The sequence below is a fragment of the Rhinichthys klamathensis genome, unplaced genomic scaffold, assembly GCF_029890125.1.
Source record: "Rhinichthys klamathensis goyatoka isolate OS25496 unplaced genomic scaffold, OSU_Roscu_1.1 h1tg000056l_1, whole genome shotgun sequence".
Classification (NCBI taxonomy): domain Eukaryota; kingdom Metazoa; phylum Chordata; class Actinopteri; order Cypriniformes; family Leuciscidae; genus Rhinichthys; species Rhinichthys klamathensis.
Window position 1 is genome coordinate 648,445 of NW_026606601.1, and position 14,665 is coordinate 663,109.

Sequence of the window (14,665 nt, forward strand, 5' to 3'; positions counted from 1 at the left end):
TCGATCAAATTAATTATTCCTTGATAAATAAAAGTATTGATTTCTTTCCTCCAAAAAATAAAAATAAAATTCTCACTGACCCCAAACTTTTGAACGGTAGTGTATATATATTGTCCTTGCATTCTTTCTTGTGTGACACCCCTGAATGAAAGGCTCATTAGTATGCAGACTGCTCAGGTGAGAACTGCCTAATTATTCATGAGGGGGTTGGGCCGTTCCGCCCATCCGCATATTGCCTTTGCAAAAAAAAAAAATGTTTTTCACAATTTAAAACAATCTATTGTTTTATGTGAATGATTAGGCAGAATGATTTTCAGATCAATTTTTTTTTTTTTTTTTTTTTTTTTTTTTTAAATATTTTTATTGAGAAACATGGCACAATGAAAGATACAATGGTAGAAATGTCACGTAGAAAATAAAGCCATATTTAGCTGTTTTTTTTTTTTTTTTTTTTTTTTTTTAACACAGTAAGAAAACAAACAGGTATACAAGACAAACACATTATAAAATTTGAAACACTCAGATTATCACAAATATGCACAAACAAAAAATAAATCAAATAAAACCAATAAATAATAAGTAACAATAAAAAAAAAAAGGGGGGGGGGGTTGGACAATCAATCAGGGGGTAGTGAAGAGAGAGATGTAAAAAAGGATAAAAAGGGCTGCCATTTACTGTAAAACTTGTTGGAAACACCTCTCAGAGAATATTTAATCTTTTCTAATTTCAGAAAAAACATAACATCCCTTAGCCATTGAGCGGTGGAAGGGGCTTTTGTAGATTTCCAGTGTAGAAGGAGCTGTCGTCTCGCCAATAGAGATGTGAAAGCAAGGATATCTAATTGTTTCGATGTGAATCTTTTGTAATCCTCTGGGCATCCGAATATGGCAATATGAGGAGAAATAGTTACGTTCATCTTAAATATTTCAGAAATAATATCAAAGTACCTCTGCCAGAAGGAAAAAACTAGCGGGCAAGAAAAAAACATATGGGTCAGATTGCAGGGAGAGGTATGGCATTTGTCACAGCTGTCGGTGACAGCGGGAAAAATTTGTGATAGGCGTGCCTTGGAGAAATGGATCCTATACAAAACTTTGAACTGTATCAAAGTTAAACGGGCACAGGTTGAGCTGGAATGAATTTTGCTAAGGGCAACATCCCACCAAGTGTCGTGCAATTCCAACCCAAGTTCACCCTCCCAGGCAGCCCTAACTTTAGTGGTGGATGAGGTGTCATGATTCAGGAGTTTGTTATAAATTTCTGAAATGAAAGACTTCTGAGGGGGGTCTGGAGAGAGAAACTCTTCCCACAATTGGAGTGGGGGGGCTGAAGGAAAGGTTGGGAACAAGGATTTGGCGCAGTGTCTGATTTGGAAATAACGGAAGAGGTGAGATGGGGGGAGTTGAAATTCACTTGACAAATCTGCAAAGCTACAGAAAGTACCATCTTTATAGAAATCTTTAAAAGTTTTCAGGCCTTTGTCATACCACGTAGAAAATGTGGGATCAGACAGTGCAGGTTGAAACAAATGGTTTTTTAGCAAAGGAGCTGAAGTAGATGGGGAAGTGCATTTAAGAAACCTTTTAAGTTGGAACCATATTTTAAGAGTGGAATTTACCACTGGGTTATCTGTAAAGCCAGAGATGTTGGTAGAGATAGAGGAGGTAAGCAAAGCAGACAAAGAGGATGAGCTGCATGAATGTAACTCTAACTGGCACCATGGGGGAAGCGCAGATTTGGACCAAAATGAAATTTTATGAACATGTGTCGCCCAGTAGTATAACTGGATATTAGGGAGGGAAAGTCCGGCATTTAGTTTACATCTCTGAAGGATTGATTTACTTATTCTGGATGTCTTTCCACACCATAAAAAGCAAGATATATCCTGATCAAGCGTTTTAAAAAAGCACTTAGGTAAGAATAGGGGGAGACATTGGAATAAAAACAAAAACTTAGGTAAGATGTTCATTTTAACTGTGTTGATCCTACCTATAAGCGACAGAGGCAAGCCCCTCCATCTTTGAAAATCAGACTTAATTTTAGACATTAAAGGGGAGAAATTGGCAGAAAAAAGGGAGGTAAGCTTTCTGGTTACATTTACTCCTAAATACTTAAAACCTAAGGGGCTCAATTTGAAGGGGATATCGGACTGACTAAGATGACACGCCAGAGCATTAACAGGATAGCATTCGCTTTTGGATACATTAACTTTGTAACCTGAAAATGAGCCACATTTCTGAATAAAGGACAAAATTACTGGTATAGAGCGGCCGGGGTCGGAAACATATAACAACAAATCGTCCGCGTAAAGGGAAAGTTTAAATTCCATTCCAAAACGTGATATACCAGAAAAAATGGAAGAGGATCTCAGATATATAGACAGAGGTTCTATGGCCAGCGCAAAGAGTAAAGGCGATAAAGGGCAACCCTGTCTGGTGCCTCGAGATAAAGGAAAAAAAGCAGATTGAATGCCATTGGTGGAGATACTAGCTAGTGGGGATGTATAGAGAAGACGTATCCATGAAATGAATGCATCACCCAACCCAAATTTATTTAGTACTGCAAGTAGGAAATCCCATTCGACCCTGTCGAATGCTTTTTCCGCATCAACTGAGATGACCACCTCAGGGGTTATAGTGGAATTTTTTGAGTATATTATATTTAAAAGGGTGCGGACGTTGTAAAATAACTGACGCCCCTTTATAAAGCCAGTTTGCTCTTCTGAAATCATGGCCGGGAGAAGTTTTTCCAAACGGCTGGCCAGAGCCTTAGCAAGGATTTTAGCGTCCACGTTTAGTAAAGACAGGGGTCTATAGGAACCACAGAGGTTGGGATCCTTGTCCTTCTTTAACAGCAGACTTATGGAGGCTTGCCTTAAAGTAAGAGGGAGAGAGCCAGCCTGTAGAGATTCCTCGTATACAGAAAGCAATATCGGGGCCAATCTGGATTGAAATTTTTTAAAAAATTCGACTGGGAATCCGTCAGGGCCAGGAGCTTTGTAATTTTGCATGTTTTTTATAGCAGCGTTGATTTCATCAACTGTTAGCGGCAGATCAAGATCATTGGCAACATGTGAGCTAACAGTAGGAAAGTCTAGGCTATCTAAAAAAGCACCCATTTCAGAGACATCAGACGAGCACTCTGACTTATACAGAGAGGAATAGAATGAGCAGAATACAGAGTTAATGATATTAGGGTCAGTATGCAGTGTGCCCGAGGGATCCTTGATTTGAAGAATCATACGTGAGGCAGCCTGGCGACGCAGCTGGTGGGCTAGGAGTCGGCTTGCCTTATTGCCATGCTCATAATATGTGGAACGCGAGCGCAAAAGAAGGCGCTCTGCCTCCGTTGTCGTAATGAGGTCAAGTTCAGTTTGTAAATTAACACGATCTTTGAGCAAGCTAGGGGAGGGGCAAGCGGCTAATTGTTGATCTAACTTGTCGAGATTTGTTGAAAGCTCTTGAAGTTTGGCTGTCCGAGTTTTATTTAAATGCGCAGAGTAGGAAATTATTTGACCCCGTAAATATGCTTTGAGTGATTCCCATAGTAGTGAACAAGAAATAGGATCAGCATCATTTTGATTGATCATGATAAAATCATCAATCGAAGATGCAATAAAAGAGTTAAATTTATCATCGGATAAGAGCAGAGTGTTTAGCCGCCATGGTGCGGAGTATCGGTGTTGCGAAGAGAGCTGAATATCCAAAGAGAGCGGGGCGTGATCAGAAATAACTATAGGATGATATTTAGTCGTTGACACCTTGGATATAAGTTTGGCATCAATGAAAAAATAATCAATTCGAGAGAAGGATTTATGCATATGCGAAAAAAATGAATACTCCTTAACGGCAGGGTTGTAGAATCTCCAGGGATCAATGCAACCATTCTTAGTCATGAAGTCAGAAAGCGTTCTGGACATTAACGAAGGGGTCATGCTTTTGGAAGAGGAGCGGTCTAGCCTAGGATCAATAACGCAGTTCATGTCCCCTCCGACGATAAGGAGGTTGTCATGTAGAGAGGGAAGACGTTCGAATACTTTGTTCATAAAATCTGGGTCATCAAAATTTGGGGCATAAATATTAACTAGTAACACAGGAACTTGTAACAGTGTACCTGAGACGATTAAATATCTGCCATTTTCGTCAGCAATCAATTTAGACGTTAAAAATTGAACTGATTTACCAATTAGAATAGCAACCCCTCTGGCTTTAGAGTTAAAATTGGAATGAAACACCTCGGAGACCCACGGGCATTTTAGCCTAACCTGGTCTGTGGTGCGCATGTGGGTTTCTTGTAGAAACACTATGTCCGCGTTTAGCCTTTTCAAGTGAGTAAATACCCTAGTTCTTTTAATGGGACTTCCCAAACCTTTGATGTTCCAACTCACAAGTCTAATATGTGAACCTCTAAGAGTGGGTCCTGAATATCCCAGTAATAGCAGCCATTTATGGAGTATCATAGATGAATGTAAAACACCGCCCCGAAGAAGAGAAAAAAAAAAAAAAAGAAAAAAAAAACACGCACGCCATGCACACACATAAACTGGATGGCCAAACAGGCCGAACGCTAACCACATCCCTCCCACCCTCCCCCAAGCACTTACAACGACCCCATCCCCAAACGATGGAGAACCCAGTGCTAACTCCAATAGGAGTAAAATCCCTAAGGACAAGGCTACCGGCTTTAGCCTAATAATAACGGTTAAGCTTAAGGCGGGCCGGGCTCCTGCAACTTACAACAATAGAGAAAAAGGCACAGATTAACATATCAGCTGTAACATAGAACTTAGTGCGTTAAGTAAAAAGATCATAATTGTCCATTCTACTTCCACGGTGGTAGTACTGCCTGAAAAGATGTCAGATTTCTTACTTGATTAATGTCTTAATGTATGCACTGGCATCATCCGGTGATACGAACTCCCTCTCGGTACCATCATAAGTGACACGGAGGCGAGCCGGGTAGAGAAGGCCATATCGTATCCCCGGTATCTCACGGAGCTGGCGGCGGATGTCATTGAAGGCGGCACGAGCACGGGAAGTCTTCGCGGTATGGTCCGGAAAGATATGTATCGTCATGTCGCCGACCTTTATTCTTTGTTGTGCTCTAGCTCGCCGCAGAATGTCTGCACAGTCTGTATGATAATGCAGTCGGGCGATTATGGGGCGAGGACGTTCCCCGGGTTTGGGCTTGGCCTGCAGGGTACGGTGAGCGCGGTCCAAAATGGGCTCCTTATCCAGCTGAAAGGCCTCTTTAAGCAGAGTAGAAACAGCCGACAAAATGGAAGGGTTGGTTGAGTCTTCAGGCACGCCAATGATCCGTATGTTGTTGCGACGCGATCTGGCCTCGAGATCTTCACATTTATTGTCCACTCTTAGCAGCTCAGCAGATAGGTGTTCCACTTTAGACTGTAGCGAAGTAATGTTATCACTGCAGGTGGAAAGCGAAGTTTCCATTTCAACTACAGTGCTCTCCATGGCGTTCACTTTAGCCTGGATGTTTGTAATAGTACAAGTCAATTCGGATTTAACTGCCTGTAGCTCCGTCTTGATAGACGTAAGGTTTTCGCTTAGGGCAGACTGGAGCTCAGTTTTGAAAATAGCCGCCATCTCCTTGCGAAGTGAAGAGAGCAGTTCCTCCCTGAAATCGGGTGGAATAGCAGGCATTGCAGCACCGTCGCGGGGGGAGGAGGAATCACTACCAGGCGAGGATGTGACTTGCGCAGCAGGCCGCTGAGGAGCCGCGGATGTAGCACTGCCAGTTTTGGGTTTAGCAGGCATTTTGGTCGGCAATAGTCAAATAAGAAGCGTTAAATATAACTAACACTAAGAAAAATATCACGAAAATGCGCCAGTGAACTTAATTTTACAGCTAATTGCAGGAGCTCCGAAAGTTGCGTCCTACTCCATAGGTCGTTAAGCCGGACTCCTCAGATCAATTTGAAGCAAAAACTCTAGGCGATAACATCCACTAGTAAAAAGTCTTGTGGACAAATATTTAGTATGTTATTTGTGGCCTTATATTAGAAACTTTATTTTTTAGTTTTTTCAATAACCACGCATAAACAATATTCTCTCAAAAATACAAACATGTACATACATGTTGCTCATATATTATGGTAGCCCTGTGTGTGCTATATAGAGTGTAATTTCACCTGTGCCATTAATATGTTTATAAGCAACTGAAAAAAGCACAAATGTCAGAGCATGCCAAAACATCTCAAGGACCCCGAAAACACCTCAGACCCCAGAGGGTTAAACAAGTTGAGGGTGAGTAAATGATGACAGAATTTTCATTTTTGGGTGAACTATCCCCTTAAATCTACATTTTTAACCATAGCTTTACAGACGAATAGAAATGACCTGTTGCTTAAAGAAAATGATGGTAGTTTTTAGTCCATTATAATTACTTTGGTTGACTTTTGACTATTTTTCATGACAGTTAAGCATATTTTACCTCCAAATTCTCACCCGTATGCAAAAATAGTCGTCTTTTTGAGTAAATAATGATGTATTATTTATATATTAAATTATATTGGTTTTAATTTGATTGATTTAAATAAACATATGTTTACAGTTTAAAGTGTAATGTTTAACTGAGGAGGTAAATATTACTACAGGCCTAAATGGTATTGAGAGTAGTTAGAATTGCAAAAAAAAAAAAAACCTTACAGTATAACAGAGAATTTCAGGGGAAATGAATTACAATAATTGAACAATGCAAAAAATAAGTGTCTTTTTTATGCTAAATGTAATGTAATTTTTAGGAGGAAGGGTGACCCGTAAATGTTCCTGTTTCTGATGCATTCACACCATACACGCTAGATTCATTTCTCTTATATTTCCCTCTTATTCTGTTGCCAGAAAAAGTTATGAGGAGTGAAATAAGATCAGACTCAAGATTTTAGCAATGGCAGACAGTGGCTGATTGTTCTGTTGTTTTCAGGCCTGCAGGATATTTCAATTACGTCGTAAACAACTCTAAATGAACATAAAGAGAAGATAAACTAGTGTATCTGATGGATATGACTATATGAGTCACGGGAAAGATGTAGTTACAGACGCATCTCCCTGGTACTGAAAGTCGATCTTATCTCATGATGTCTTGCATCTCTTGATTGTTTTTAACTAGAAGGTCTCTCAATGAATCATGCGTGACAGAACAGGAGAGAGATGGAAAACTGCACACATTAGATCACATGTGTACTCACACACCCATCAGACCCTTTGTCCTCACACCACAAAACAGGAGAGTGCACGTGTCACATTGTGTGTGTGTGTGTGTGTGTGTTGCCTCATTCAGATACCTGCAAATTCTGACTTTTCTTTCTGAAAATAGCCAGGAAAGTCCCGACAGGGTGCGGAGGCAGGAAACCAGGGTGACCGTGCACTTTGCCAGCGTGATATCTTTCCATGTTGTTGAAACATGTTGTTAAAACAGAAGCCAGATGTTGCGTAACCACCCACCCCCATATTCCCTTATTTATATGAGCAATCACTTGGAAAGTGTTTTTATAAAGTAATCTTCCTTAATGCGCAAAAGCAGAACATATTAGGGGGAATTCTGTTTTAGGATTAAATGAGTGAATCACATGAGAACATAATATGCATATATGTGTGTGTGTGTGTTTGTGTTTATGGAGATAACCTGGACATGTTCTCGTATGTATATATATATATATATATATATATATATATATATATATATATATATATATATATATATATATATATATATATATATATATATATATATATATATATATATATATATATATATATATATATATGTATGCATGTGTGAGAGTTTTATTTTAGCGTTTAACATGTTTTCCATTGTGGCATTATTTTTATTATTATGTTATTATTATTTTCATGACAATTAAGTTTCTTTAATTCTCAATTAAATTCTCATTGTTTATAATTCTCATCATTCTCATCAAATTGTATTTATACATAATTTTAGTATTTTGTTGATTTAGAACACACACACACACACACACACACACACACACACACACACACACACACACACACACAGTGCTTAGCATAAGTGAACACACCCATGCTAAAGGTGACTAAAAATCATCTTTTGGAAATTGATCTTAATGCCTTAATTAAAGAAATGAGGAAAAATCCAACCTTTATGGACATCAATTTTCTTTGTGAATGAATAATGTATTGTAAATAGATTTAATGCTCTAACTTAAAATACAGGGGGCATAAGTAGGACATTTAACCCCTATGTTAAAGGTATATGAATATACTATATATATATATATATATATATATATATATATATATATATATATATATACATTCGTTCTTTCATTCATTCATTTATAAATTAATTTTAAATACATTACAATTTAAATATATTTTTTTATTGTTGAATTGCAGACTTTTTTGCATTATATAAAAAATACAAATCAAATAAATTAAGTGTCCTAAAAACAAGTTTCTTATTATCTTCTGATGATTTTTGTGGTGACCTGGACATTTTCCTAACAGGTTTCATGAGATGGTTCACCCATCTTTTGTTTCTATTTGAATACAGTCTGATTTGTGTGAGCATGAGCTAATGATGTCAGAATGATGGATGTGTGTTTGTGCATCTTGAATCAATAGCTTCATCTTTGTATTTTGAGCCTACGGGCCTTGAACATATCCAACGATTATACAGCCCTCTCAATCACATGCTTTGAATAGATTTCATGCAACACTACTGACAGGAACAGCCAAATGTGTAATAAGCTGAACTGTGGCAATATCTAATACGTCTGAGTGCTGTGAGTGTGTGCGACAGAGATCATCTTTAAGTTTTATCTTAGGAAAAGAGGATTTCCAAAGTCATGACTATAAGTGTGGCCTGAAAATTACCTCGTTCTCACACACCAGCGGCCCCTCTCAGGACATAGTAGATGTGACTAATTAGTCTAAGGGAGCACAGAGGGCACACACACACACATAAACACACACACATAAACACACACATAAACACAAAGGTAAGCCTGTTAGTCACATAGGCGATTATGCAAGCGTGCCAGGAATACAGCCGTGTCTGATGTCCACTTGTAGCGCATCTAAAACGTGTTTGTGTGTGTGTGACAGAGTAGGCGTGGGTGATATGGCAAAAATGTCACATAACAGTTTTTTTTTCAGGCAGGGTCACGATCCACAATTTCATCAGTTTTTGTTTTCGTGTTGGTTTTTAAGATTAGAATAGCCAAACTAATTTTCCTATTTTAAAAATGCAGCAATACAAGGTAACAACATATAAAAGAAAAAAGAATGACAGATCATTTAGGCCAAAGTAAATCTTATTTCACTTTATTTTATTCTTTTACTGTTCTCCAATCTCCCTCTCTTTTACAATCTCCCTTCGAAGGCAGATTGTGGAGACATTTGAATTGTTTACGGTCTAAAATCGTGACATCACACACCCCTATGACAGAGTGTGTTTGTGTGAAGTATTAGGTCCAGTTTTACTTCCTGGTGTGTATAATAGAACTATGAACTCTGAGTCTTTGGTCACAGTCCAGCCTCAGTTGAATGAGGACCAAATCAGATCCTCACGAAAGGACTGTCCTTCACACGTGACACAGAACTCAATCATAATTTTACTCATTTTTATTTATTTTTTTGAGTGAAAAAATAGGCTCTGGAATGAAAGAAAAAACAAAAACAAATTCCTTTTAGAAATGGAAAATCTAAGATTTTTAATGATAGTGATTCTTAGACTTCTTAATTCTTTAAGCATTTTCCCTTATACATACTCTGTACTTTTCAACAGTTTGGGGTCCGTAAGATTTAAAAAAGAAAAATCTCTTATGGTCACTCAGGCTGTATTTATTTGATGCAGTAAAAACAGTAATATTGTGAATTATATATTTACTTTTTTTCTACTTCAATATATTTAAAAAATTGTATTTATTATTGTGATGGCAAATCTGAAAAATACCGTCTTCAGTGTCACATGATACTTCAGAAATTATTCTAATATGCTGATTTGATGCTCAAGAAACATTTCTTATTATCAATGTCGAAAACTGTTGTGCTGCTTAATATTTTGGTGGAAAATGTGATACATTTTTTTTACCCAGGATTCCTTAAAGAATAGAATGATCAAAAGAAAAGCATGTATTTGAAATAGAAATCTTTTATAGCATAATAATTGGCTTTGTTGTCACTTGATACATTTAATGCAACTTTGCTGAATAAGAGTATTCATAAAAAAATGACCATATTTTAAAGTTTACACTCACACATACACAAAAATGATGCCAAATCATGGGTAGAGTATTTCTTTCCGCCACTAATAATGTTCTTTTTTTTTACCATAAAGTAAAAAAAATATCATCCTCACCCTCAAAAAATATTCATGCAATTTGAGACCAAACTCCACTGCACATTATCTTAACTAGCATTCTTTAAAAAAAAAAAAAATTGTTTTAACTTTTGATGATGCCAGGATGCTTTACACATGCTGCTCACTTTAGAAGCATCCCCCGTTCAGACCAGTGTAAAAAAGCCACATTTAAAATATCATATAAACGTAAAAAAAAAGATTTGGCTCCAGTGTGAACATTTTTGCTTGCAGTGTGTGAACATTGCCAAAGTGTGAGAGAGTAATGTGAACGGGTGCATGCTTGTGGCGATGGAGTAAAACAAGAGTGAATTAACTATCCGGCCTGACAGGTACTGAATTTCCTCGTAGGGGTGTGTGTGTGTTTAAACACCACACACACTAAGAACAATAGAGGCTTTGATAGCCAGTAGGTCTGTGTGTTTGTGTGTGTAACTGCTGTAGCTCCCCCGCAGGCACTGTTGGAGTCAACGGCATGAACTCAGGGCAGGTTCATGTTTGGATTGCGCAATAGAACCACAACAACTTAAAAGTCTGCAAATGCACGAGTCTTAAAGCTAATTACTTTAACTTTTCATGTCAGAAGCACCTGAACACATATGACGCAATTCGACACAAAATAGCTGAATTAGATCTGAGTTAATAAACATCATGTTCCATAGAGTTGTACGTGGGTCAGTGAGTTTGTGGCACAGATGTTTCTTTGACATCCTCAATAGAGCCAGTGTCTGGCCTCAGACAGTTATATGCTCTTATGCCTCTGCTACAGACACAATTCACCAATGATGTCTTCGGTACGACATTTACGTATAGACTGTATGATGATGACACCTACTGAATTGTAGGCTACAATGTAAGTTAGTATAGAAGAATAAAATGTCATCAGCATGCGCTACTGGTAAACAAATAGAGCAAGATGAATCGCACTTTGGCAATTGTGGTTTTTATGTGCGCTAATAAAAAGAGAATATGGGTGCAGTCATGACTTATGGCTAGGGAAAAGAGGCCAACTTGGCATGGCAATTTTGCAAAGTTTTTAGTTTTAGCACCATGTCGCGTTGATCTACACGCTATTTCATGTTGCGTTTTTATTGGCTAGTCAGTGGACGTAGGTCGTAGCAGCAAAAGAGATGATCATGTTCAATTTCTGACAATGGCTTTGGTCGCAAGACCGTGACTGGCCGTCTATGAACCTCTCTCACTGTACGACGTATGACCACCGCCTAGAAGCCAGGACCACAGAAATCGCCACGATTGGTCATCTTTCGTCTGGGACAGCCCAACATTTTACAGTGTGTGTACCGGGCATTAAATGTAGGATTCAACACCACATGAGTTTAGGGGGGTCACAGTGACTTGAAAGGTTTCCCACATATATGTCCTGAACCTAACCTAGTGACTTTTAAAGGTGTTCACATGACTTGAACAAGGGTTAAGGGAGGTTATCAAATACCTTTCAGATTACCTTTATGAATAAATCACTAAATAAATAAATATAGATGTATAAATATTAAATTAAATTTAACGTATATTATTAATTATATATATATTGTTCAAGAGGAGGAAATGAGCCCAGGAAAGCTCATTAGCTTAATTTGACCATGTGAGCAGAAGTCATAATATGTGTGTTCTCTGATATTTGTTTTAGTAAGCAGATCATATATTTTGATATCTATGTGTATTATTGTTATCAAGTCTTTTACCAATTGTTTCGTCCTCAGGAACTCGTATGTGAGACTGAGGCACTTGTGCACCAATACATGGGTCCACAGCACCAACAACCCCATCGACAAAGAGGAGGAGAAGCCAGTAATGTTACGGGTGGGTGTTGAACAAATAATCAGTTTGTGTGAATTATTGTTTTAGCAACGGTTAAAATGATTATATATGCCACAGTGAAACATTTTAATAAAGTCTACGTAAAATCGGAAGTTATAGAAGGTTTAACAAATTATTTTAATAGATGTCGTTTTCAACTTAATGTTGCTAATAATAATAATAATATTATTATATTTTTAACAAATAATAAATGTTTTTTTTAAATATAATTAAAATGCCATAGTGAAATATTTTGATAGTCTGTATAACAAATTATTTTAATAGCTGTCATCTTTAACTTAATGTTGCTAATAATAATGATGATAATAATAAATATTAATGAAATATAATAAAAATGCCATGGTGAAATATTTTAGTAGTCTATGTAGAATGTAAAACAGGCTTACAAAAAAAAAAGTTGATTGTCTTCAACTTAATGTTGCTTATAATAATAATAATAATACTTATTATTATTATTATTATTATTAATAAGAACTATTATTTAAAATGTTTTAAATATAATAAATATGTTATGGTGAAATATTTTTATAGTATCTAGGTGAAACAGTAAGTGGTTCCTACACAGTGGTTCCATAATGCAATTTGATCTGAGTTATGGAAGTAAGTTCAAGTTCAAGTTCATTTATTTGTATAGCACATTTAAACAGCCGCTTAGACAGACCAAAGTGCTTTACAGAACACACAAATAAGAAAAGTAAAAACAGCGAAAACAACCCCTAAAACACATAAAAAGCAGCAGAGCTACGAAAAGCCTTAACAGAGATTCAAATATAAAATCGTAGAAATAAAGAAAGAAGAAAAAAAAGAGATCAATAAGCTAAAGAAAACAGGTGGGTTTTTACCAAAGACTTAAAGATAGAAAGGGTGGGGGCCGTTCGGATCTCTAGAGGCAGGGTGTTCCACAGACGAGGCCCTGCCACTGCAAAGGCACGCTCCCCTCTACGCTTAAGTCTGACACGAGGGACAACCAGCAGAGCCTGGTCGTGTGACCTTAGGCTTCTGGACGGAGTATAGGGATGAATGAGTTCGGATAGATAGGCTGGAGCTAAGTTGTGTAAAGATTTAAAAACAAATAGGAGGATTTTAAAATCTATTCTCTGCCGGACTGGCAGCCAGTGTAATGATTTAAGAATCGGAGAGATATGGTCGTATTTGCGACAGTTAAGGATAAGTCTGGCCGCAGCATTTTGGACCAACTGAAGACGGGCAATTTGAGAAACTGATATCCCACAGTAAAGTGAGTTGCAATAGTCTAGCCGACACATGATGAAGGCATGAACCGCCATTTCCAAAGTTATCGGAGTAAGAAAGCCTTTGATTTTAGATAATAAGCGAAGTTGGTAGAAACCGGAGCTGATAACAGATGATATGTGTTTGTCAAATTTTAAAGACTGGTCAACAAGAACACCTAAGTTCCGCACTCCTGTAGATTTAAAGGGAGATAAACTCCCCAAGTCTGGGCTTTTCACTCGGGCCTTTCACTCGGGCTAAAGACAATGACCTCGGTCTTATCATCATTTAGAGAGAGGAAATTTTGAGCCAGCCATGCCTTCACCTCCTCTAGGCATAGTAGAAGAGAGTTTAACGCTGCAGGGTTATTTCTTTTAAATGGAATGTAAATTTGGGTGTCGTCTGCATAAAGATGAAATGATACACTGTTTCCTTAAGATAGCGCCCAGCGGTAGCATGTATAGAGAAAATAGAGAGGGAGCCAAAATGGAGCCCTGTGGAAGACCACAGGTTAGAGGTGCCATGGAGCTGGAGAAATTACCCATCTTAACTAAAAACTTTCTGTCAGAAAGGTACGACTGAAACCATGACAGGACAGAAGCCTTTAGTCCCACCTCAGTCTCAAGTCTAGCCAACAGAGTAGGGTGGTCAACAGTGTCAAAAGCTGCCGAAAGGTCTAAGAGAACTAAAACCACAGAATCACCCGAATCAGTGGAGATAAAAATATCATTTAGCACTCGCAGAAGGGCGGACTCAGTGCTGTGGGCAGTCCTGAACCCAGATTGAAAAGCCTCATAGATACAGTTATTTGAAAGAAAGTGCTGAAGTTGATTAAACACAATTTTCTCCAATAACTTGGAAATAAAAGGCAAAACAGAGATGGGTCTGTAATTTTGTAAAATAGAAGGATCCAGTGAAGGCTTCTTGAGCAAAGGAGTGACCGTAGCCACTTTAAGATTAGTTGGAACAGAGCCCGTATTGAGACACTTGTTAAAAAGAGATACCAAACCTGGACCCACAGAGTCGATGATTAACTTTAGAAATTTCGGCTGAATGATATCATTTGGACAAAAAGAAGGTTTAAGCTTGGTGCACACATCCTTTAGTGTCTGGAGGTTGATAGGATCAAAAACCTCCCAAACACAAGTAGTAGGTGACACGAATGAGGGGAGAGTTAAGTTAGGGCAAACACTAAGTCTTAATTTAGTGATTTTGTTCACAAAAAATCTCTGG

The 14,665-nt window shown here is 37.8% G+C and overlaps 1 protein-coding gene across 18 annotated transcripts in view; it reads left to right on the forward strand.

Annotated features, from left to right (window-relative positions):
* Positions 1-14,665, forward strand: part of itpr1b (inositol 1,4,5-trisphosphate receptor, type 1b) — a 154,960-nt gene that overhangs the window by 42,726 nt on the left and 97,569 nt on the right. For all 18 annotated transcript variants that reach the window (XM_056248571.1, XM_056248575.1, XM_056248573.1 and 15 more), the window contains one exon: positions 12,085-12,184. In XM_056248571.1, coding sequence (XP_056104546.1) covers positions 12,085-12,184 — 100 coding nt within the window. The remainder of the gene's footprint in view (positions 1-12,084; positions 12,185-14,665) is intronic.